Source organism: Calidris pugnax, unplaced genomic scaffold (genome assembly GCF_001431845.1).
Source record: "Calidris pugnax isolate Ruff unplaced genomic scaffold, ASM143184v1 scaffold499, whole genome shotgun sequence".
NCBI classification, from domain to species: Eukaryota; Metazoa; Chordata; class Aves; order Charadriiformes; family Scolopacidae; genus Calidris; species Calidris pugnax.
Window position 1 is genome coordinate 247,093 of NW_015092476.1, and position 21,829 is coordinate 268,921.

General features: G+C 47.8%; 1 protein-coding gene across 2 annotated transcripts in view; it reads right to left on the reverse strand.

The window, feature by feature from the left end:
• Positions 1–1,039: 1,039 nt before the first annotated feature.
• ZCCHC7 (zinc finger, CCHC domain containing 7) overlaps positions 1,040–21,829 on the reverse strand; it is a 113,271-nt gene continuing 92,481 nt past the window's right edge. The window contains exons 9-11 of one of the 2 annotated variants that reach the window (XM_014962556.1): positions 8,743–8,838; positions 2,832–2,949; positions 1,040–2,364 (exon numbers count right to left, since the gene is read on the reverse strand). In XM_014962556.1, coding sequence (XP_014818042.1) covers positions 1,922–2,364; positions 2,832–2,949; positions 8,743–8,838 — 657 coding nt within the window. In that variant the 3' untranslated portion in view covers positions 1,040–1,921. The remainder of the gene's footprint in view (positions 2,365–2,831; positions 2,950–8,742; positions 8,839–21,829) is intronic. The other variant, XM_014962555.1, reaches the window with a different exon arrangement.

The following is a 21,829-nucleotide window of genomic DNA, read 5'->3' on the forward strand; positions in this document are numbered from 1 at the left end:
CCCACGCTGTCCATGAACACCCGCATTGTGTTCCCCCAGACAGAGGTAACTCCCGATGCCGGAGCCATCCACCTCTTGCAGGAAGATGGTCTCCTGAGCTCCTGGTGGCTCTTAAAAGGGTGCAGCTCCTGGAGAAGAGATTTACTCACCCTGTGACAGCCTTGCTGGCCACATGACCAAACCAGTGCCTCGGAGAAACTGGAGCTGATCCCAGCACTCAATCTAAGCCAGCCCTCCTTCCCCATCCACCTGCCCACCTGCTGGTTCACCTAAAGGCTGCTGGAGACTTCTATTCAAACAGAACCAGGTACTGATAAAAAGGGATGTAAAACACGGCACGTGGGAGAAGTTCCAGTGTCAGGGGCAAGTCTTTTCAGGAGCGGAATTAATTTATTACTTTTTTCATTAGGGCTAAAAGTGATTTACTTTTTCAAAATCACCAAGAACTTTTCAATCAAGTAATCAGCAAAGTTCAGCAAAAGTAAATTTCAGTTGCCAACGTGGACACATTCAAAATGGGCACTGGGTTCCCGAGCAGTGTGTGGGCACAGACCCCACAGACCCCTGGGATGAGGTGACACGGCCACTAAAACACCGGGGTTCTCTCCGGTGACTTTGCCAAACAAAAAGCCGATGAAATCCATGAATCCGTGAGATTAGGGAGTACCAGCAGGCAATACTACTGGCAAAACTGATTTTTTTCCTAAAGTACCCATTTCTCCTCCCCAGAGACCCCTGCATTAGCACAGGTTACAAATACTTTCTAATTTTAAAGCGAAACCATGGCCAAAGGCTTGTTTGTGAGTAAGAATTAAGGGCAGAGATGCACCTTTATAAAATTGTGCCATTAGTTTTTCTAAGCCTTAGCCAAAGCAGTGGTAAGGTATAGAGCAGACAACGAATGACTATAGTACAGATAATTTCCTTTTTAAAACCAAAAAATATCATGCCAGAGGTGATGTAGTTTCCGCTCAGCAAAGAGAAGCAGACAGTGTTTTTAATTATACTTGGTAATGCACGAAAATGTAGAACAAATCTGTGGTTTTAATATCCCCCATGTGAAGTTTTATTTAGGTTGTTCCTTTGATGAAGCATTTATTCTTACAAAGCTTTTAACAACACACTTGTTTAATTCCAGTGTACAAAAATAACGGTCTTTAAAAAAATTATTAAATTTTAGCACAGTATGTCTGGAATCAAGTACATTTTCATACTCTGCAGCTTTTCCTCCAGAAACAGATTCCACAGGGGAACACGGACATATTTAATTCTGCTCCATCCCTCCTGCGGTGCCAAGTTGGCTGGGGTGGGGAAGGGGCTGGCGTGGAGCTCGCCGACGCTGGGCGGCTCGATGGACCCACCACCACCTCGAAGCACGAGGCGGGAGACTGCCACGGCCCCAAGTGCAAGGCAACAACTTCACAGCACCTTCCAGGAGGGATGGAGGAGAAAAAAACTGCCCAGCTGCGCTCTGGAGAGGATTAAGTGGCCACAGGGAACATGTTTTACACCCACATCCCTGAGCTCTATCCCCAGTTTCCCCCTCCAGCGTCAGCTCTGAAGGCATCGTGCTCCCCAGCAGCAGAGCCTGCTCCTGAAGGCAGAGCAACATCTCACCGGTGAAGAAACAAAACTTACCAAACCCAGCATGGCCCCTTCCCCCCCACCCCTCAAGCAAAGAAAATAACATTATAACCTATTGTGGGGCACTGAGAAGTGCAGCGAGAGCCCGGCGTCCCACCCGTGGGCTGCTCCACGGACACAGCGCTCTGGTTGGGAGTGAGACCGAGGTCGGGCTGTGGCTGGTGCCCAAACAGCCAGCGCCAGGGACGGACTCAGATTCAATGTGCTAAAAAGAGGACGAAAATAAACAGAAAGCAGAGCCAGAGCCAATAACCAGTGCCATCCATCCCCTTCCTCATCACCAGGATTTCTGTTTGGACTTCTTCCTCCTCTGTTTTATGAGGAATAAATTCTCGTTGACATCAGGACTATCGTCTCTCTGCTTTTTCCATTTCTTCTTCCTTTTAGCACCTTCCAGAGGCCCCTGCGCAGCTTTGCTGCCTGAGAATGCCTGGAAAATGGACTTGTGTTGGATTTTGCTGCCCTTGCGTGCCTGCCTTTTACACCCTCTGGGGAAGTCCTCCTCCAAATTGTGGCTGACTTCAAAATCACTTCTGCGTTTCTCTCCTCTGCATTTCTCTGCCCGGGACAACTTCACCTTTTTGTGACACTTGCCATCTTTGTCATGTTTCCTGTGCTCTTTCCAGGGCTTGCTCTTTTTCTTATGACTGTGCTCCCCATGTTTTTCTTCCTGCCACTGTGTCTCTGGCTGTTCTGGCAGAAGGCCGGCTTCCTGCAGTTCTGTAAAACACAGCAGTTTATCTCAATATCCATGCAGAAAACCTCAAACCTAGAGCCCAACCCATCAGAGCTTTCCCATGTATGTATAAAGTTAGTTAGAAAAAATGTATGTCTCTGATATCTCTGATACATTTTTTCGTAGTGTTTGTTTTCCTGTCAGCAGACCAGAATCTTAACCAAGTTTAATCCTCTTCCTGCTAGTTTATAGCATTTTTAATGTCAGTGGGTTTTCTAGAGTGAAAACACCTGACAATGCCCACCTAGTGGATTTGACGCAATAAATTCCCATGGTAGACATGGGTGAATAAAGTGACAAACCTTTCACTGCCATTAGACTGCCTGTTCCAATCCCTGTAGCTCATGAAACACATGAAAATAATCCCACAATATTTCTAACAGCAGCAAGTGCAGAAGAAAGTATTTCAAAGAACTGAGAGGCAGGAGGGATCTCCCAAAATATACCGTACCTGCAGCCTTCCGTTGCAACCTGTTTGCTCTTTTCTTGATGTCGTGCTCATCATCGTAGTAGCAGATGAATGGAGAAGTAGGGAACATGCTCCCCTGCATCCGCTTCTCCGAGCACTCCTGCAAAACACATTGCAAGTCACTCGGTGTGGCCGAGTCGTGATTTTCCTAGAAAGGAAGCAGGTTGGATTCTGCAGGTGCCGCTCCGTACCTGCAGAGGATGTGGCCAGCAATTCTTTAAACACTGATCATTTTATTACCATCCAATAACCCTTCCTGTGCACGGACACAAACACACATGGCATCAGCCAAGCTGCAGTTCTTGCAGCAAAGGAAGCCCCCCCCCCCACCTGGAGCTGCGACAGCAGCCGCGGCGCAGGGGTGGGTCAGCACCAGCTGAAGGGGGTGTCGGGTCTGGGAACGGGGCTCTCCTGCCCGACCCTGGGCTGTCCCCATGTCTGGCTTCCCACTCTGGTCACCCAGTGCAGCCACACAACCCTGTCCCCTCCAGGGACAAATACTTCCCATTCTAGAGGAGCTCTTTCACCCTGGACCATTCGGGTGGAAGCACGTGCAGAAACGTAGCTGTCTCTGGGGGCTGGGTGGGCTGAGGGAGGAGCGAGCAGCAATGAGGGGGCAGGGGCTGCATCCTCCCCACGGGTGCCCAGCAGCGTGTCTGACCCTGCGCTGTGTCCCCACAGGCACAGAGCAAAGCAAACCCCGCAGGAGACTCTGCTGCAGCGGCACAGGGGACCTGCACGGAGGAGGAGGAGGAGGAGGAGAGCCCCCCAAGAGTCGGCTGTGGTGAGGAAGGGGCTGGCTCTGGCTCATGGGTACATCAGCCTGTTTCCCAGACACTTCATTCAGGAATGTGAATTTTTTCACTGCTGTACACAAAGTTTTAGCAATGTCCTGTGAGCCAGGCTAAGTGGGATTCTTCCTACGATCTGTCTTTTTTACAGGGTGCGATGTGACATCAACGGATGCTCTCTTCTCCTTTAAACTGCTTGATGACTGCTGTGTTTTCAGTATCATCTCTCTGCTTCTGGGGCACTGCCCAAATCTAATGAACTCTGGGCCTTGACATCCTCCAGAAACTGTCAGGAGCTTTCGCTCACCCTGATGTCTCCACCACAAGCTCAGCAGCTTTGCTTCCTGCGTTTGGTCAGTGCCAGCTCTAACATCCTCCCCTCCCTGCGTGTCCTCTGCTTCCTACGGTCTCTTTTTTAAAGGCAGAGTACATCAAAGATGCATTTCAGAGGTAATTTTTATTTCTCAGCTTGTATTTGGTCTTTGCTTGGCTGAAAATAAATGAAGAGTCAGGTCATTATCCCTTGTGCTGTCCTCCAAAAGGGTACTGTTGGGTTGTGTGACATCTGTCTCGTCTCCACGTGCATGGAGGAGCACGGACCAGCAGCAGCGGCTGGAAGCTGGAGCCCACCCAAGCCTGGGGGCTCATCCTTACCCCCTGAGAAATCGGGCTGATGGGCAACTTGCAGGGGGTGTGCACGGACATCCACCGCCTGTGGCCGTTCTTGGCAGCTATTCATCTGAAATACCCATATCCTAGAAGATGGACCGGATTTCTCACCAAACACCTTCAACACCCAGCTATTGACCCACCAAGAAACTTCCTCTCTCACTTTCCTGAGCCCTCCATCCACCTCCCTCAGATTTAAGAGGAGAGACAAGCACAACAGAGAAATGACACTTCAAATACCTGTGTTTCATATGAGTGAAACCTAGAAGTGGCCTTTGGGCAGGGCAGGAAGCTGCCTGCTTTTCTGGAATAAATGAAATAGAATATTATCCCTAAACTTTGCCAAAATTGTTACTGATAACAATGGAGATCGGCTTTATACAGGAGTTTGCAAAGACCCATTCATCCTTCTGTGATAGCTGTGAAATGCAGTGATTGAGACCACACACCAACCCCAGGGCTTGCTCTGCCGGCACGTGCCCGTTTTCCTTTGGTTCCTGCGCTGGCAGAGAAGCCCAAGTGACTGAAGTCCAGGTGCCACCCGAATCGCTGCTCCTCTCCTTCTGCCTCTCTCCCCGGCACTGATAACCCAGCGCTGGCCGTACCCCCTCTCCCAGGGAAGCTGCTCTGCCCTGTATACTGCAAAATGCTCTCGGGAGCCCCAGACACAGGGGGTGTGAAGAGGACAGAGCAGAGCCCCCGCCACCCCGCAGGACGGGCTCTCCGTGCGCTGGAACACGGGGATGTGAGTGCCAGGCATGTCCATCGGGGCCCTGATGCCAGCTGTGGGAGAACCTGCTGCAGCCCCAATAATGCAGTGGGCACTCCCTCCTTAACTTGTCCTCTCTCTTAATGTTCCTTCAGGGATGCCCCTTAAAATGAGCACATCTTTGCTGTGGAGCACAAGAGATGACATTTCGGATGTGTGAACTGCTATGAAACGAATGATGATGTTAAGTCTACCAAAGTAAATAAGATTTCCTGTCCTTATTAAATCCTTAGTTTACATAAGAGCATGACTGTCTTAATACTTTCAGGCTGAGAGCATTGGGGGGAGTTCAGCCTGGAGAAGAGAAAGCTCTGGAGAGATCTCAGAGCCCCTTCCAGTCCCTCAGGGGGCTCCAGGAAAGCTGGGGAGGGACTCTGGATGAGGGAGGGGAGCCCTAGGAGGAGGGGGAAGGGTTTGACCCTGAAAGAGGGGAGATGGAGCTGAGCTGTGGGGAAGAACTTGTTTGGTGTGAGGGTGGTGAGAGCCTGGCCCAGGTTGTCTCGAGGAGCTGTGGCTGCCCCATCCCTGGAGGGGTTCAAGGGCAGGTTGGAGGGGGCTTGGAGCAGCCTGGTGTGGTGGGAGGTGTCCCTGCCCAGGGCAGGGGGTGGCACTGGGGGGGCTTTAGGATCCCTTCCAACCTGAATCATCCTGTGATTATATAATAAACAATACAGCAAATTCAGGAAACATAACTGCCAGGTGCAGGACCTCTGACAGTTTAACTATTTCCATTTCTACAAACATGAAGAAGTGATCTGTAATGAGCTCCTTATGGCAACTGCACAGTTAACTCTGGGATTTAGCGTATATTCTCTCTTGCCTCTGTTTTGGGGAAAGGTCTCATTAGACATCTGGCAAAGAAATGGAATTTCAGATGTTCCTAAACTAGATGAAATGGTAACATGAAAGGAAACAGACTGCAGTGGGAAGCACTTATTATGGTGCATCTATATATAACTAACCCCAGCCTCTTCTTGATCAGTTTGTTATTCCTGTGCTTTCATCATGCAAAAAGGCCAAAGAGCAGGGTTCCTGAGGTACAGAAATGTTAGGAGATGCTTGTCATCAGCAGTACTTCTTACTTGCTTAAAAATATTTACATTTTTAAAAAACTCTGTTAACAACCTCCCCTTTTTTTCCCCCTCAAACTACAGGCAGATCTTTCATGCCCCGAGTGAGCTGCTCACTGCAGTGACTGCTCAGGCCCTGGGTTTTCTCCAGCGGGAGCTGCTCATTGGATGCATTCACTGCCCGGGCACCGACTGCTGGTCCCACTTCCTCAGCTGTCCTTGGACAGAAGGTTCAGTGATTTGAGGGCAAATACTCAGTTATCATTACAAAATCCAATGTGTGTCCTGGGCATTTTTCTGTGTGGATACATATAGATCTGCTATTTCTGCCCTTCTGTGTTGTTACTGACTTCTCCAGTCATTGCTCAGGCTGTTTCTGCTCTTTGTCAGCTGTTAAAAATACTCTCTTATCTTCTTTAACTTTGATAGCCATAAAGTGTTGTCCTAGAGTCACTTTTCTCCCTTACTGATTTTATACAATTCCTACCATTCTCTATCCAACTAATTACTACCAGCTCCTTCCACATATTTACTAATTATTTTTACAGCAGCCATATTTGTATCCATTTAAGTCTCCCTCCCTCCCTCCCATTTTTTCACACTTTAATTAAATGCTCCTTATTGGCTGCCAGCAATCGGTCTCACTTCTTCAACCCTGTCACTTCAGTTTTTATTGTAAATGCTTGTTTTAGTGTTTGTACCACTGGCAGGGGCTTGATTCTGGTTTTGTGTGGCAGGATCAGTTCCAGAGCTGCTTTCTCAGGTTCTGTCAGCTGGAGTCCCCAAGCACGAGCAGAAGCAGCTGTTTTTCATGGCCACATCGCTGAGGTGTCGTGGTGCGCCACGTGTAGCCGTGTCTGCAGTGGTGTCTGAAGCCAAGGGCCGGGGCTCGGGGCTGCAGCAGTGCCAGTGGTGCTGCTGGTGGTGCCAGGGTGGTGTCACAGTGCTGGGGGGATGCCGGTGGTGCCAGGGTGGTGTCACAGTGCTGGGGGGATGCTGGGCTGCGGGCAGACACCCCCCTCTTACCTCTCTCGGGTTGCAGCAGCTGCTTATGGCCTGTCCCCCCAGCCCTGTGTAGGCAGCAGCCTGTCCTGGGACTCGGTGCCCCCCTTGACGAGTAAAAACCCCACTCGTCTCCAGGACAGCCTGGCAGTAGAAACCTTCCATTCATCTTTCAGCTCTGCCGTGAGAAGGTCCCAGCAAACCTGCCCTGCCTGTCCCACCATCACCCACAGGGATGGACTATTTCAGCTGAAAAGAGCAGCAAGCTTTTAACGATACATCTTCAGCAGCTGTAGGAGTTGACACACAGGGCGTGCACGGGAGGAGGATGGAAATCACTGGGAATTTTTATCTCTAAGCTGAAGGACAGGGAACTGCTGGAGACAGTCCAGCAGAGGCTATGAGGAGGATGAGGGGCTGGAGTATCTCTCTGCTGAGGAAAGGCTGAGGGACCTGCTGATGCTTATCAATATCTAAAGGGCGGGGGGCAAGAGGATGGGGCCAGACTCTTCTCAGTGGTGCCTGGTGACAGGACAAGGGGCAACGGGCACAAGCTGGAACATGCAAATTTCCATCTCAACATGAGAAGGACCTTCTTTCCTGTGAGGGTGGCAGAGCCCTGGAACAGGCTCCCCAGAGACGTGGTGGAGCCTCCACCTCTGGAGACATTCAAACCTACGCGGACACATTCCTGTGCGACCTGCTCTGGGTGGACCTGCTCTGGGAGGGGGTTGTACTGGGGGGTCTCTAGAGGTCCCTTCCAAACCCTGCCCCCCTGGGATTCTGTGAAACTATAAACTTAACCCATTCAACACGAGTAACATTCATTTTCTAGAATACATGTGCCTCCTGGACTTGTTCCATAAAAGAAAAGAACTAACATTTGTCTGTTGTTGATACCTTCAGGCAGAGAGCTGCACTTGTGACAGGGGGCTGAGAAAGGTGACAAACAACAGTAAGCAGTCTTGAAAGATGCAGCACACCTTCTGTGTTTGCTGAAGCCATGTAAGGCTCATGATGCCCTCCTTCACTGGCCCGTGTAACTTACGGAAGGATTATGCCAAACTTAATTCAGATGGTAAATCAAACTAAGAAACTACAAATAAGGATCATCAAAAGCAGGCAGAAACAGAAAATTCTTGAAATAAGAATACAAATTGTTGGGCTGATTGTGGTGAAAAACCTTACATGACATTGAACATGGCACTAAGGCACTAATATTTTACCCTGTGAGTCACAGGAAAACAGAAAGAAAGAAAAGAAGGAAAAAAAAAAAGGTCTGCTCAGCAATTGTCTGTTTTTCAATGAGTGTTCTCTTTCCCAGGCAGTCTCATTTTGATTTAGGGTTCAAAAAACAAATCAATAAACCTGCCAAGGAGAGATAGTAACTTTTCCTCCATATCTTTAAATTAGATGGGCGAGATGGCTTTATGCATTGGCCTCCACTGATTGCAGCAGTGCTGCCAAGTCACCAACATTCAATCAGGGCGGCCCCTGGTGCAGCGTTAGCTCCTTCCTGCAGCCGCAGGCGCTGGCAGAGACGCACACCCAGCCCGAGGCACCCTCAGCCCCGGGTGGTGGCTGGGACTTACATATCCGAAGTGTCCTTTGCGGGAGCAGTTGTAGCAGTACGCCGAGGCCGAGCGCTCCGGGTGAGGACTGCCCGCCTTGATGGGCCCTGGCTTCGTCTGAAAGATGGAAACGGGCAGGAATTAGGTCTGGCAGTATTCCGAATGTGGAATTAAAAATAAATTAAAATTACATAAGTATAATTTTATTACGCTTAAATCAATACATCCCTGCTTGCTGTTGGAATATTAAGTTTGAAAAAGAAGCCAGTGGCTCATATTACTGCAATTTTGCAGAGCAAGGTTCGTCCTAAGCATCACAAATGAGGTGGGAAGAAGCATCCCCAGCATCTCTTCCACCTGGCCGTGTTATTCCAGCTCTGAATACAAGAAAATAGGCTGCTGATTTATCTCTCTCCCCTCCTCCTCCTCTCCCAGCCCCCTCTTGCAGATGCCCCACCATCCCCTGGGACGGAGAGGGCCATCAGATATTGCATCCACCAGCTGGAGGCACATTTGTGTGCTGCTGAGAGCAATATGGCAAAGATGCACCAGGGATGCGGGTCCTTCACCTGCTGCGTCCCACGGCCCTGCGCGGAGCAGGAGAAGCGGCCGGGGACCAGCCCTGCTCCCGGCGGGCAGACACGGCGCCACGGCCGGAGCCGCTCTCGGGGCTTACATGGGGCAAAGGAGGATCCAGCACCCTCCAGAGTTCAGGGGAACTGGCAGCTCGTTTTCTTGTCCCCACTTAGCACCACTGATGGAACAGGGGAATATATAATCTATTCCTTTATGTTTCGCCCTGGAGAAGGGGCTTCCAGGGACCCCCAGCCTGGCAAGAGCCGGCACGAGTACAAATGAGTTGTACATAAATTCTGTCTAAAAATCAGCAGGGTGGAAGAGCAACCTCACTGCCTTCGGCCCTGCCTGCATCCCCTCCTCTCCGGCGCCAAAGGGGTGGCCCAGGTGTCAAAGAAATTAGTACGACTTGGTAAAGTTCATTACAGGAATTGCTTTCTTCTTTAGATCTGTAGCACCACGCTCTGCTGTGAGAGATGCTGTGTTCTCCTGCACAGCCTCCAAAGAGTGACAGCGCTGCTTGTAAAATGGGCAGAAACAACAGAAATCTTCCAATGCCCTTTTTTTATGAATCTGATCACACTTGCAGGGTCACCTTATTTTGAACCTCTTCAGTCTCGGTTTAAATGTGTGTTTCAGATTCATGTTCCTCAGCTCATATTCACTCACCAGAAGGAGGCTAAAGGAGGACTCAGAAGAGTGACACATCAAACAGTGATTTGTGACTAAAGGCGGGGAAACAGGGAAAGGAGAAGAAACACCACCTATGAAGTAATTTTTTATATTTCTCACCCATGTCTTACAGCGAGAGCTCTCCAGCTAACAGCAGTGTATAAGTGACTTACTAAGCCGGCTTAGTTTTTCAGGTGTTCTTTTATCATAAATACATAGACCAGGCAAGGGAAAAAAAAAAAACCCAAATGCAAACATTTATATAGTGCCCTTGAGGTAAAATCTGTCAGTTTAATTTACTGGATCAATCACCTGTATTCTACTTAGTTTTCAGCACGAGAAGTGACCTCAGAAATCACCTCCGCTTTGGTCAGGGCACTAATCCCTACGAATGGTACCTTTCTCTGCCTTCCCACCATGTAGAATGTTACTCAAATCTATTTTCCAAGCTGGTGCCCACTGAAGCCCACACCGGTGGAGGAACCCCAGAGGTTCCTCCGGTCGGTCCCTGTCTGCTGGAGAGTTCTGTGACCCCAACACCAGCACAGGACAGATGGCTCCAAACACAAACCCAATGACACCAGCTTGGCCTCAAAGTGAGCCATAACATCCCTCTGAAAATGGTGTGATTGTACTATTTGGTCTTTGCAAGGTGCAGTGTAACTACAACAGACCCTTACAAAAAACATGTATTATTCCAGAGGCACGGTCCTTTACAGTCCAAGATGCCTGCTGGGACACCCGCTGAAGAGCTGGACACCTTCGTCTGTTGAATGGTTGTCCTCCAACATAAATAACGATGATCTTGGTCATCGTTTGTGTTCTTACAGTGAAACTCCAGCAAAATTTGCACCGAGTTCAGAACACTATTACTTTTTACAAAAAAAAGGAGAAGTAAGCTAGAGTGCTGTTTTAGGTTGGGATTCTGAAAATAAATGCCAGCTGTGTGGATGTTGACAAGAAATGGAGCACGCTCAGCACTGTTTCCAGCACTGTCCCCCCAACACTGTCCCCGGCACCATCCCCAACACTGTCCCATCCCTGTCCCTGTCCTTATCCCTGTCCCTGTCCCCCTGCTGAGAGGTTTGGCCTCACCAGGGACAACCGCCCCAAACCTGGGCATCAACAGACAAGGGGGGCCTCCCCCGGTGCAGGAGTCCCTCGGGCTCTCCCCTTCATCAGGAACGCTCACCCTGGGACCCCAACTGCCCCTGACCCTCCCCAGCAGCCTCCCTCCCCCCCCCAGATCGCCTTTTGTTTAGCCAATAGAAAAGGTCACATTTAAGGAAAGAAATTAAACTGAATACTTGCAGGTCAGATTACAACTCTACATAACTTTACTCCTTCCCAAAGCCAAACAAAAAGGAAACCTGCGTGTTATAAACCCTCTGTTTTCTTATTATTTAAGGCTTAAAAAAGCACCTAAGGACTCCAGCCATATGGGTACAAAATAAACTATTCATGAACGTAGCTTCTTTATGTTATAGTTTTTTTGTTACAAACATTTAAATAATCTATATTTGTAGGGTGATATCTTGGAGATTACTTCACTATCAATATATAGAAGTAATAACCTGGTAGATAGCATTACCTATGAAAGGTCCATCCCATCTGCTATTCTTGCTGAAAGCTTTTCATGCACCAGTAAACTCAGTAAATATCAGAAGATAAAGCATAAGCCTACCACGCCATGGATTTACTCCTAATGTCTCCTCAAAGTGCAGCCTGATGCAACGATTACAAATGATTTTTCTTCTAATGTCATTTTACATAACCCTTTTTTCTGCATGAGTAGTTAGTGCGGAATGAATGAATGAATGCCATTAAAACAGTTAATCATTATCTGGGACACTGGCCTTCCTCCCTTCTCAACTAGGAATCTCCATGACAAAGGCCAAGAGATCAAAATGCCAGGGCTGCCTCGCTGGCCTATTTCTGACAGTAATTTTTTATGCAAATGGCCCTGCTGGGCAGCTCCCTCTGTGACCTTGAGCTCCCCTTATCTGCACCGACTTTGATCCAATGAGGGCTGGCTTTTGTGCAGCTCATTACTACTTAGGATCTGCAATCTGGCTAAATCTCACTAATTAAGGAAAATCTTCTGACCTACGCTTCTGTGTATTTCTCTGCTCCTCTGTGTTACGCGACGCAGGGACCTCGGTGGTGCGGAGGACCAGAGCCCAGACCCTGTGGTGCCAACCAACCTGCCCATGTTGGTCAACGTGTCTCACAGCTCTGCCCTGCATGCCCCGTGGCACACGCGGGGGTTCCACCCGTGTGATGGCACACCCCCCCTCACCCACAGCCCGACCGGGCACAGCCATCTCTCCTGACTCACAAAGACACAACGAACCTGAACTGATGAAGTACCTGTCAGAAGAAAAGCTTCCCACCCTACCTCATGTGCCACTGAAACTACCTAAACTAAATAAAACTCAGAAGTTCCTCATGCTGTCCAGAGTCTCGTGATCAGATGAAACAAAGTTGAACATGGTGGAGATGCCATCCATCGGCCCACCAGTCTCCACTGGCCACCGCGCAGCCTCTGCCTAAAGCTCACACTGAGTTCTGGTTTTTGGATACCTCCAACACCAGTTTGGGCAACTCCATTTTAGCCTGCAAGGGAATGATTTTGTCAGCCCTTCGCTGAGGCATCCCAGGCCTGGCTGGCGATGACTACAGACAGCACCTCCTGATCACCCAGCACCACTCTGGCATGCCGAGAAGAGACAGTTACTTCTTTTCATCCCTTATATCAATTGCTGTGTTCCTATTTATCTCATAACTTTTAGGGTTATTTCTTGCTGCAGTCTGATGATGTGCAATTAAAGGGTGGACTATGGAAAGAAGCGCGGGGGAGGACACCGACACAAGCCCAAGGGCAGACCTGGGGGCCTCCTTCCAAGAAGGTGCCCACCACAACCAGTGCTCGAGTTCCGCAGGACGCGTGGCCCGGTGCTGCGCAACTCACTAAGACAAACCAGACAGAAGGACGGGAGTAAAACTCATTAGCAGCGATGTTTCACCAATTTCTTGAGCTACTGAAAGATGATCATCAAGTGAATCATTAGGCACTGCAGGTTGTAGACTGGAGCTGGACAGGGAAAGGGTCAAACAGCTCTATCACTGAAAAATATACATTTATTTTCCCTTTACAAATTACCATAATCTACTTGTATAGCAGATGAAACAACGGCAGGTTAGCATCACTCCCTTATATTCAAAATTGCCAATATAAGATATCATGTAATATCGTAATTATACTGAGGGTTTTTGTTGTTGTTATTTTCTTTAACCATGTCATGCACCCAGTAGACTTGCATTCCATTGGGTAATTCCTTAATTAGGCAGATTTTTGAAACAAGAATTATGTACACAACAGACCGGAACGTCTCCTTTGGAGTCTTCCTAGTCTATCAGGTGATTGCATCATTAAGCCACACATGCTACGTAGTAAAAATCCTTATGAAAATTCATGACAGAAACATACTAAGCTTGATGCATGCTAATAAGTGAGAAACATATAAATCCCGTATTTTAACTTTTAAACCCTCCAAACAATTATAAATAGAATAATTCTCGACCAAATCTTATTTCTTAATTTTTTCAGCTATCTAAAAAAACTTGCTCTTCCAACAGGATCTGTGGAGGTCGCATCTGAGTATCTTTCCACAAATTGCACCTCGTAATTGAGTTTACTAAATGTGCTTATAACATTCCTTCCACCCTTTTGGGTATCCACAAAACACAGAGAAATAACCAAGAAAAATGGGAACTAGCTAAACTTTTAGTTTTTTTTTTTTTTTTTTAAGTGCATGATACACTGTAAATTACAAATCAATGGACAAAAATTTATTTTTTGACTGTGCAGACTGAAAAACCAAAGCCTTTCCCAGAAGAAGGAATTTAACTTGCTTGGTCTGCAGTACAAGCGCTGTGAAGTGGTCGTTTTATACAGAAATAAGACATTCATATAATGCATTTTAAATAGATGCAAATAGCATCTACAATCGACTGTGAAAACGTTAAAGGAAGAGACAAAAAGTACAATATTATGTATTTAAAAGAAATGAATGTAATCTTTTGATACTCTTACAAGCAGAGAAAATATACTAAAATATTAATTCAAAAAGTCTTTTCTGAAAAATGGACAAAAAATATCTCAAGTTCATAGAGAAAATGAATATATGCAAGATAGTAAGGATACAATACAATCCCTGAATGCCTCAAAATCTTCATGGTTTAAAAGGCATCCCAATTTTCTCCAAAGGTGGTGGCATCTATCCAGTCGTCCATGGCTAATTTTACACGGAATGCAAAACGTTATTTAAATAGGACGGTGCATTAAACTTCAACTATTTCTGATGTAGCTCTCAAACTACAAACCTATCTTTCTTCTATTTTAATTTTAAAGTAAGTTAGCAAACACTTCCTTCTTAATCCCCAGAGACTATCTATAGAGTGACACAAACGCACAAATTTATGACAGTAACATAAATGCTCCTCTGAAGTAATGTGCAACATTAAGTGAAATCGTTTCCTGGAAAGATATTATAGGTATCTATATTTTATTTGCCATCTTAAACATATCTGGGTCTTTATGACCTTATTTTTAAAATGTATTTCCTTTTTACATTTCCTGGTGCAAATGGACTGCATAAATAAGCAATGTGCTATGAGGCTTCAGACTAGCCGATAAACCCTTTCAATTTTCATGCCAGCTTCTTCTTTTGTAATTCAAATCTGGCTGAAAACTGGCAGCTCTGAAAACTGAAACAAGCACTGCCACAAATACCTTGTAATGCTATCGACCTTGTCTGCCCATGCAGTGAGAAAGGGGGATGCATATGTGTCTGCAGTCATCCAGATAACACAACTCATTTTTTTGGGGGGATAACAGAAGCCAGCCCCGGACTGTGCACCAAAAGCAGTCATTACCAGGCAAGCTGGAGAATAAGTCTCTTCAAAATACACAGCGCATTTAAAAACCATATACAGGGCTCAGCCACTGCTTTCATTACCAATTTTAATTTAGCTCCTTCAGTTTGCCAGCCAGATAAACTCTTTAGTGCTGTTTTTTAATCTATTTGCCACATTTTATGTTTAAGATTATAGTAATATGGGACAGGAGAAGGAATCACTTTTAGAGGAAATAAAGAAATAGATCCGCTTATCAGCGCCCATCAGAAAGTTCATTAATCAGCCAGGCTTTGTGCCCCCTAAATTGAAAGGTTAAATAATCCTCTCAGGAATATTTCTCGGCACCACCGCCAATTGTCCGGAGAGAAGCTGCCATTCACAGCGCTCTGGATCGGTGACAGGGTATTTTACCACCGCTTGGACCCCAAACAATGATGGACAAATGGCCTGGCTGACAAAGAAACCTTTTAGTACAAGGATGGAGAAAGGACCACAAGCTTTGAAGTGGGGTGGGGGAGGTGGGCGCGGGAAAGGGCAGGGGGGAGGAGGAGGAGGAGGAGGAGGAGACTCGTGCAGGGGGACACGTATATTGTATGTGCGTGTTTATCGGGGACGCGGCGCCGGCGCCCCGCGAGCGTGTGCGCACGGACACATGGACCCACACATCGGCCCAGCACACGCATCGCGGGGCGGTAAAACCGGGGGACGGACACAGCCAAAGCACGGTTATATTTATTAGGCAATACACCGGGGAGCGCGACAAACCCCAAGGTTTTAATTTTTACTGTCATTCTAGATGATTTACAGCTTCCTCCCTCTCTCTTTAACCTTTATGTCGTCTACTAATCACCTTTCACCATCAGATGCAGAAAGAGGAAGTACCATGTTTGAAACAACTTTCTTAGGGGAGCATTTTAATGGATACTTACTTTGAGATGATTTCTGCTCACAGCCAAAATTGAGGTAAACAGACAAAATACAGTGCTGCTGGAGGATGGGAGATGCCAAAGGAGGGGTGCATCAGCTCGCTAGAAGTGAGTTTTTGCTGGGGTACATTCTAAATAAATAATAATTCAAGATTTTTTCTTTAAACTTCCAGCAGCTAGGCTGCAATCCTTTAGTGATGGACAATTCGACAGAAACATTTTCCTTACATTACCAAGACATTAATCATACATGCTAATGTTTATCAATTTCCTCAGGTTTTTTTTCATGTATTCTTCACTGCAGAGCATGATATATATTCAGTAATGCCATAATTATTTCTACCTAGCTTTATAACTAGTGACATTGATCCAGAATATGTCCTTGAAGAAACGCCCGACAGCCCATTATATAATTATATATATTTATATATGCAACCATTAACAAACAAAAGCTTTTCCATGTCCTTCTTGCACACCTATTTCTTTAAATAAGTCTCAATTCCATGAAGTTTTTATTTTAATATGACTCGGGACTTTCTGAATAGTATACAGCATCTAGAAACGGATCCAAAGATTCCGATTCTCCTCCCTCACATCCCATCAATATGCCGCTGAGCAAAACTGTTTTCTCCAAACCAAGTTTTGAGTGTCTCAGTGCCATTATCTTCCCTCCGTTTCCCCCCTCAGACCATCATCAGAAAAGCAGAATTAATTTAACCAGGGTCTCATCTGCCATCAAAATAAATCAGACAGAAAGTGGATATCACGTGCAAATCCAGTGCCATTAATTTTAAAGCAGCAGATATTTCAGGGTTATTATAGCCCACAGAAACCCCTCGGTGCTGTGGACAGTTGGGCACAGGTGCCCACCGCCACGTATGTTAAGTGCCGAGGGAAGTTACACCTTACAAACAGAATTAACTGCATAGTAAAAAAATAACGTGAGATTACTTTCCATTAGCTATGAGATGAATAGTTACTAAAAGCAGAGAAACTGTAAGTTCAAGGGGAGAAAAAAAAAAAAAAGGAAAGAAAAGACAAACAGCTTTTGGACTCGATGCTGCCTCTGAGCAGCCTTCAACCCAGGCAGCGACCATCCGTGTAGGGCACATCGACCACGCTCTCTGCTCTAGAAATACCACCTCTTCCTGGAAACGCTGTGCCTCCTGTCCCCGGAGCCAAAGCCCTGCCCAGCATCACCCGGCACCCCCCGGAAACCGTGGGACCAGCCGCGGGCACCCTCAGACCAGGGGGAGTACAGCACCGGACAGGACCCCCAGGGCCACGGCAGGACCAGCCGCGGGCACCCTCAGACCAGGGGGAGGACAGCACCGGACAGGACCAGCCACGGGCATGGCAGGGCCAGCCGTGGGCACCCTCGGCCTGGGCGACAGTACGGCACTGCCTGCGCCACAGCAGGGACCAGCCATGGGCCCCCTTGGAAGAGGCCTGGTGTGGGTGAGGGTACAACACCCAACGAACTGCCGCAGAAGGTTGTCACCTCCCGAGGGTGGTGCAGCCCGGGCAGAGCAGTCAGGGCCTGTGCTGGTGCTGCCGAGCGCGGTGGAGGAGCGGCTGTGCCTGTCGCAGCCGAACCCTTGGCCGTGTGTGTCCAACGCTACTTTAATCCAGAATTAACATTCATGACCAAGTTAAGGCTGAAGGCCTGACTTCACCCCTCTGAAGCCACAAATTCCAAGGGATGGCTTCTTCCCCGGCCATAGGTGGGTACTACAGCATATATACATACCTCACGTCAAGAGACTCCCCGGTGCCGGGGTACAGCTGCACCCCCGTACGGCAGGAGGCTACACACCACCCACCGCTTTACACCAGGCTTTGCTTCCCTCTAATTCCCTTTATGCCTGGTTTTTCAAAATTTGAAATCAAAGTCAGGCTAATACTGCCAGTGGGACAGTAACTTTTCTATGCACATGACAGGAGCTAACAAGATGTGTTACTATCGACATGACAGACCCTCTCAGAATTAAACCAGTGAGTACTTTTAGGGAATCCTAATCCGCAGATTATTAATGTGACGGAGCACATCCTGAGGACGTTACAGTCCAACCTGCCCCGGCGCGGGGGTCACCGGCGGGAGCGAGGGGTGCGGGCAGTGAGGCCGGGGTCCCGGGTACAAATACCTGTACCTTGTACACCCAAAGCACCAGTACCGTAGAACACAACGGCTTCAGGACCAGGAACCCGACCATTCGGGGAGTGGACACAAGCAAATGCGGCTCCTTTTTAGGATGTTTGTGCCAACTGCTCGTGGAGATTTACGCTCTACTGACACTTTACATTTTTTCCACTTTGCAATACAAAAATGCACCAAAATACCTTTTACATCACCCACACCCAAGTGTAACTTACATTATGTTTTGACGTGTCTGCTAAATCACAGACAATTTTTTGTTTTCCACGGAATTTTGAAACCAACTCTAAGTTCTAACAAAATGGAGAAAAAACATCGGCACATCAAGTTCAGGGGAATAATTTTCACAAATATACTGTGAAAAATTATTCAGAAGAATAATTTTCAGGAATAATCTTCAGGAAGTTTCAGGGAACTTTAATGCAACTGTTCACACACAGAATTTACTGCAGAAAAAGGGCACAGAAATATTTACATTTTTTTTTTCTCAAATAAACTCCTGCTTTTAAAATGTATGGGAAATCTCATTCTAGATCGAAAATTCTATTTTCCTTATTTGGATGGCTAACATTTAAAATAGTAAAAATTATTTAAATAATTGCATAGTCTCACTTTTTCACACTTAAAAGGACAGGGAAGTGAAAACTTTTACCAAATCTGAAAGCACCAAAGAAAAGATCATCTCAGTCCTTTGGCTTGAGAGCAGAGCAGTTACGCATACGACAGTGAGACGTTTGAGCAGTGACTTTTACCATGATTATCCCGTTTTCTGTTTAATTAACCACTTACCCAATAGCGTTGGTGTAGCACAACAATGGGTGTGAGGGCAGATTTGGCGTGTGCGGGGCAGAGGGGAGTGCACAGGGCTATTTTTGGGGCGAGAACAGGGGATTCCTGCCCGGGGGTCTGCGTGGGTGGGGGCAGCTCTCCCCGCAGGACGCTGGCACAGCACTGGGGAGGTGTCACACACCCCACAGCCGCCTTCCCGGGCACCCAGGGGCCAGCCAACCGCAGATTTAAACATTTGAAATACTAAAATATATTAATTTCCACCCCCGCTCTTCTCTCGTCTTCCCATTTAAAGGCAGGGTCAAAGGGTTTCGCTTTATCAGAAAACAGAGTTCCTTAAGTAATAGTAATGGGCGTACTGAAATCAGGCGTCCTCTGAAGGATGCTGCTTCTCAAAGACACACGCTTCGAGGGTGTTATTTGGAGCCCCAAAATCAGAGTGATGGAGAGTCAGCCAAGCTTTCTGTTTGCCCCCAGTCCCAGACTGCTTCCAGAAATGTAGTCCCCAGCCCCCCGATTTCCTGCTTCCAGAAATACATCAAAACACAATTTCTGGCCGAGGAGTAATCAGTCTTTTGCCCCCAGTTCAAAAGCACAGAGTATGTGATTTTCTGGGGAGGCGGGTGATGCCTGGGAGAGCGGGGATGGTCCCTGCCACGCTCACAGCAGGAGGGGAGCAGCAGCCCACGGGGGTCACGGAGCCACCCAAATCCTCCCCTCGGGGGGTGCGGACTCTGTGGGTTTCGGGTCCATGCTGGTGGAGGCAGGACAACGACCACGGCCGGGCTGTGGGACAGGCACCGACGGGGACCCGTCCTGCAGCGGAGGCACCGGACACCCTCCCCCTGCCCCCGACGGGCAGCGCGAGCGCAGGGACCTTCTGGCTCTCACAGATAAACTGCTCTCAACTTTCTGCTTCAACTCTGCCGACACACAAAAACCCCTCATTATTCGGTACTCACAACTGGCACGGGGGATTAGTTAAAACCCAACATTTTCATGAAAAGGAAAGCTCTACACAGAGTTTAGAGTAAATAGTTTACAACTATTTTTTTCTGTGTTATATACATATGAAGTTATTGTGGCTATGTCTTTTTCCTGTAATATTTTAAATACAGTTTTAAAGTATAAATTGGGGAAGAACCCTGTCTGCCATGCTTTCGTACCGAAAGTGATAGCATGTGCTTTGTACTCACACTTATTTCAGGACCTGAAATTCTGCTTTCTGTAAAAAAAAAAATAGCAGAAAGAGTACCGTCTTTTGTGAAATTCGATCTCTTTGCAACAGAAACAAATCTTGGGTTTAGGTATCTGACTGCCTCAAAAATACCTGAAACTTGAAATAATGTGGGACACATTATAATTATTAGGGGAAATGAACAGACAGTGAAATAGAGCCCAGGAGATGCTCTGGGCGCCCGTGCGCCCAGCAGGCCGGCGGTGCGGGGAGGCATTCCCCAGGCACCGCTGCCACGGAGCAGCACCTCCAAAGCAGTGGGACTCGGGGCTGAGCAACGCCAACAGACAATGTAAAGGCAAAATATCTGCCAGGTGTGGTCCAGGACCAGCCCTACCTCCTCCCCTGGCTGAAGAGGCCAGCGTGCGTTTCCAGAGAACGGGGAATCTGGAGCCCAGGCCCCCAAAGGCACCGCTCCCAGCATGGGGACAGGGTCACGCTCCAGGTGCTGGTGCTTCCCCACCCTCCGCGGAGGCAGACCCATCCTCTCCCTAAATTCACATCCCTGGGAATTTTGGGGTTGCCTCCCCTAAGAAATATCCCACCAAATATCCCACGACTGCTGTGCTGACACACAAGGGCCTGCGCTGTGACTGCAGAACAGGCAAAACCACACCATCTATTGCACAAACAAAGTGTTATTTTTACTAGAGTTAATAAAATCAAGCTTAAAGCACCCGGAGAGAGACTGTCCAAGTGGTGACACACTGAACAGGGACCCGACGATGTGGTGGTGGCAGCCGTCCACCGAGCCACGTCCAGCCCCTTCCCTGCACGGGGATGCCGGGCTCCATCTCCCCCCGAAAACACCTCCATCCCCGTGCCTCACCACACAATCCCCCTGACCTGCTCTGCAGAACAAATGCTCTTGCCCTCAACCTTAAATATTTTTTTTCTGCTGGACTCATACTTTAAATTTTCTCTCTCTGAAAGTCACATTTCCAAGGACACAAACTGACTTTAAGCAAGACTGCTTATGTTTTCATTTCAGAAAAAAAGTGGCAGACCAAAAGGAATTTTAATAATGCGCACAAAGAAATCCGAGCGCAAAATTTAAACACAAAAGGCGCATTGTCCCTTCATGTCTTTTACGCACAGAGGCCAAAACCAGCCAATTCCTGGTTCACCTTCTTTTATGTAAGTGGATTAAAAGTAAGATTAACAAACTGTCAAAAAGCATGTTAAATGATAGCTCCTACTAGTTAAAAATTCTGACGGTTCTAAAACTCTGTTGGTGGCCATCTTGGCCAAGGAACTTTAATATAAATGAGAGTGGTGAAGGCAGGGGATGGGGGAAGGAGTCCCGAGCAGTAGCTGGGGGAAGAGGTTATTAAAAATGAGCAGTCTTTACAGAAAGAAAACACCGAACTGGAGCAGGATTTCTGTTCTCACGTGTGCATCTGTACTGACAAACACGCTAAAAAAATAAACATTGTGCTCTCTCCCCTTTCCGGGGAGGGAATGTCACCCCTCGGTAGATGTTTGCTGAAGAATTGCAAGGCTAATTCCCATTTGGCTGTAGCACCCGGGCCGGCCGCGCTCGCGCTGCTCGGGCAGGGCAGGTGCCGCCGCAGGTACGGCGTTTGTCTGCAGCGCTGCCATGGGCACCGGCATGTGCGGTGCCACTGCCAGGGGGCTGGGTGGCTCCGGGGGGACAGGGACAGGGGGACGCCGCTTTGTGCCCGGCGCAAAACACAGGTCACTCTGCCCTGGAAATAGATCTCCTCTTTATTCTGCGGCGATGTCGCCTGCTGGGTGGAAACGTGGCAGCTCACACAACGCCTGAGTTGTGTGAGCCCAGCTCCTCTGGCCACGGGACGGCGGAGGGACAGG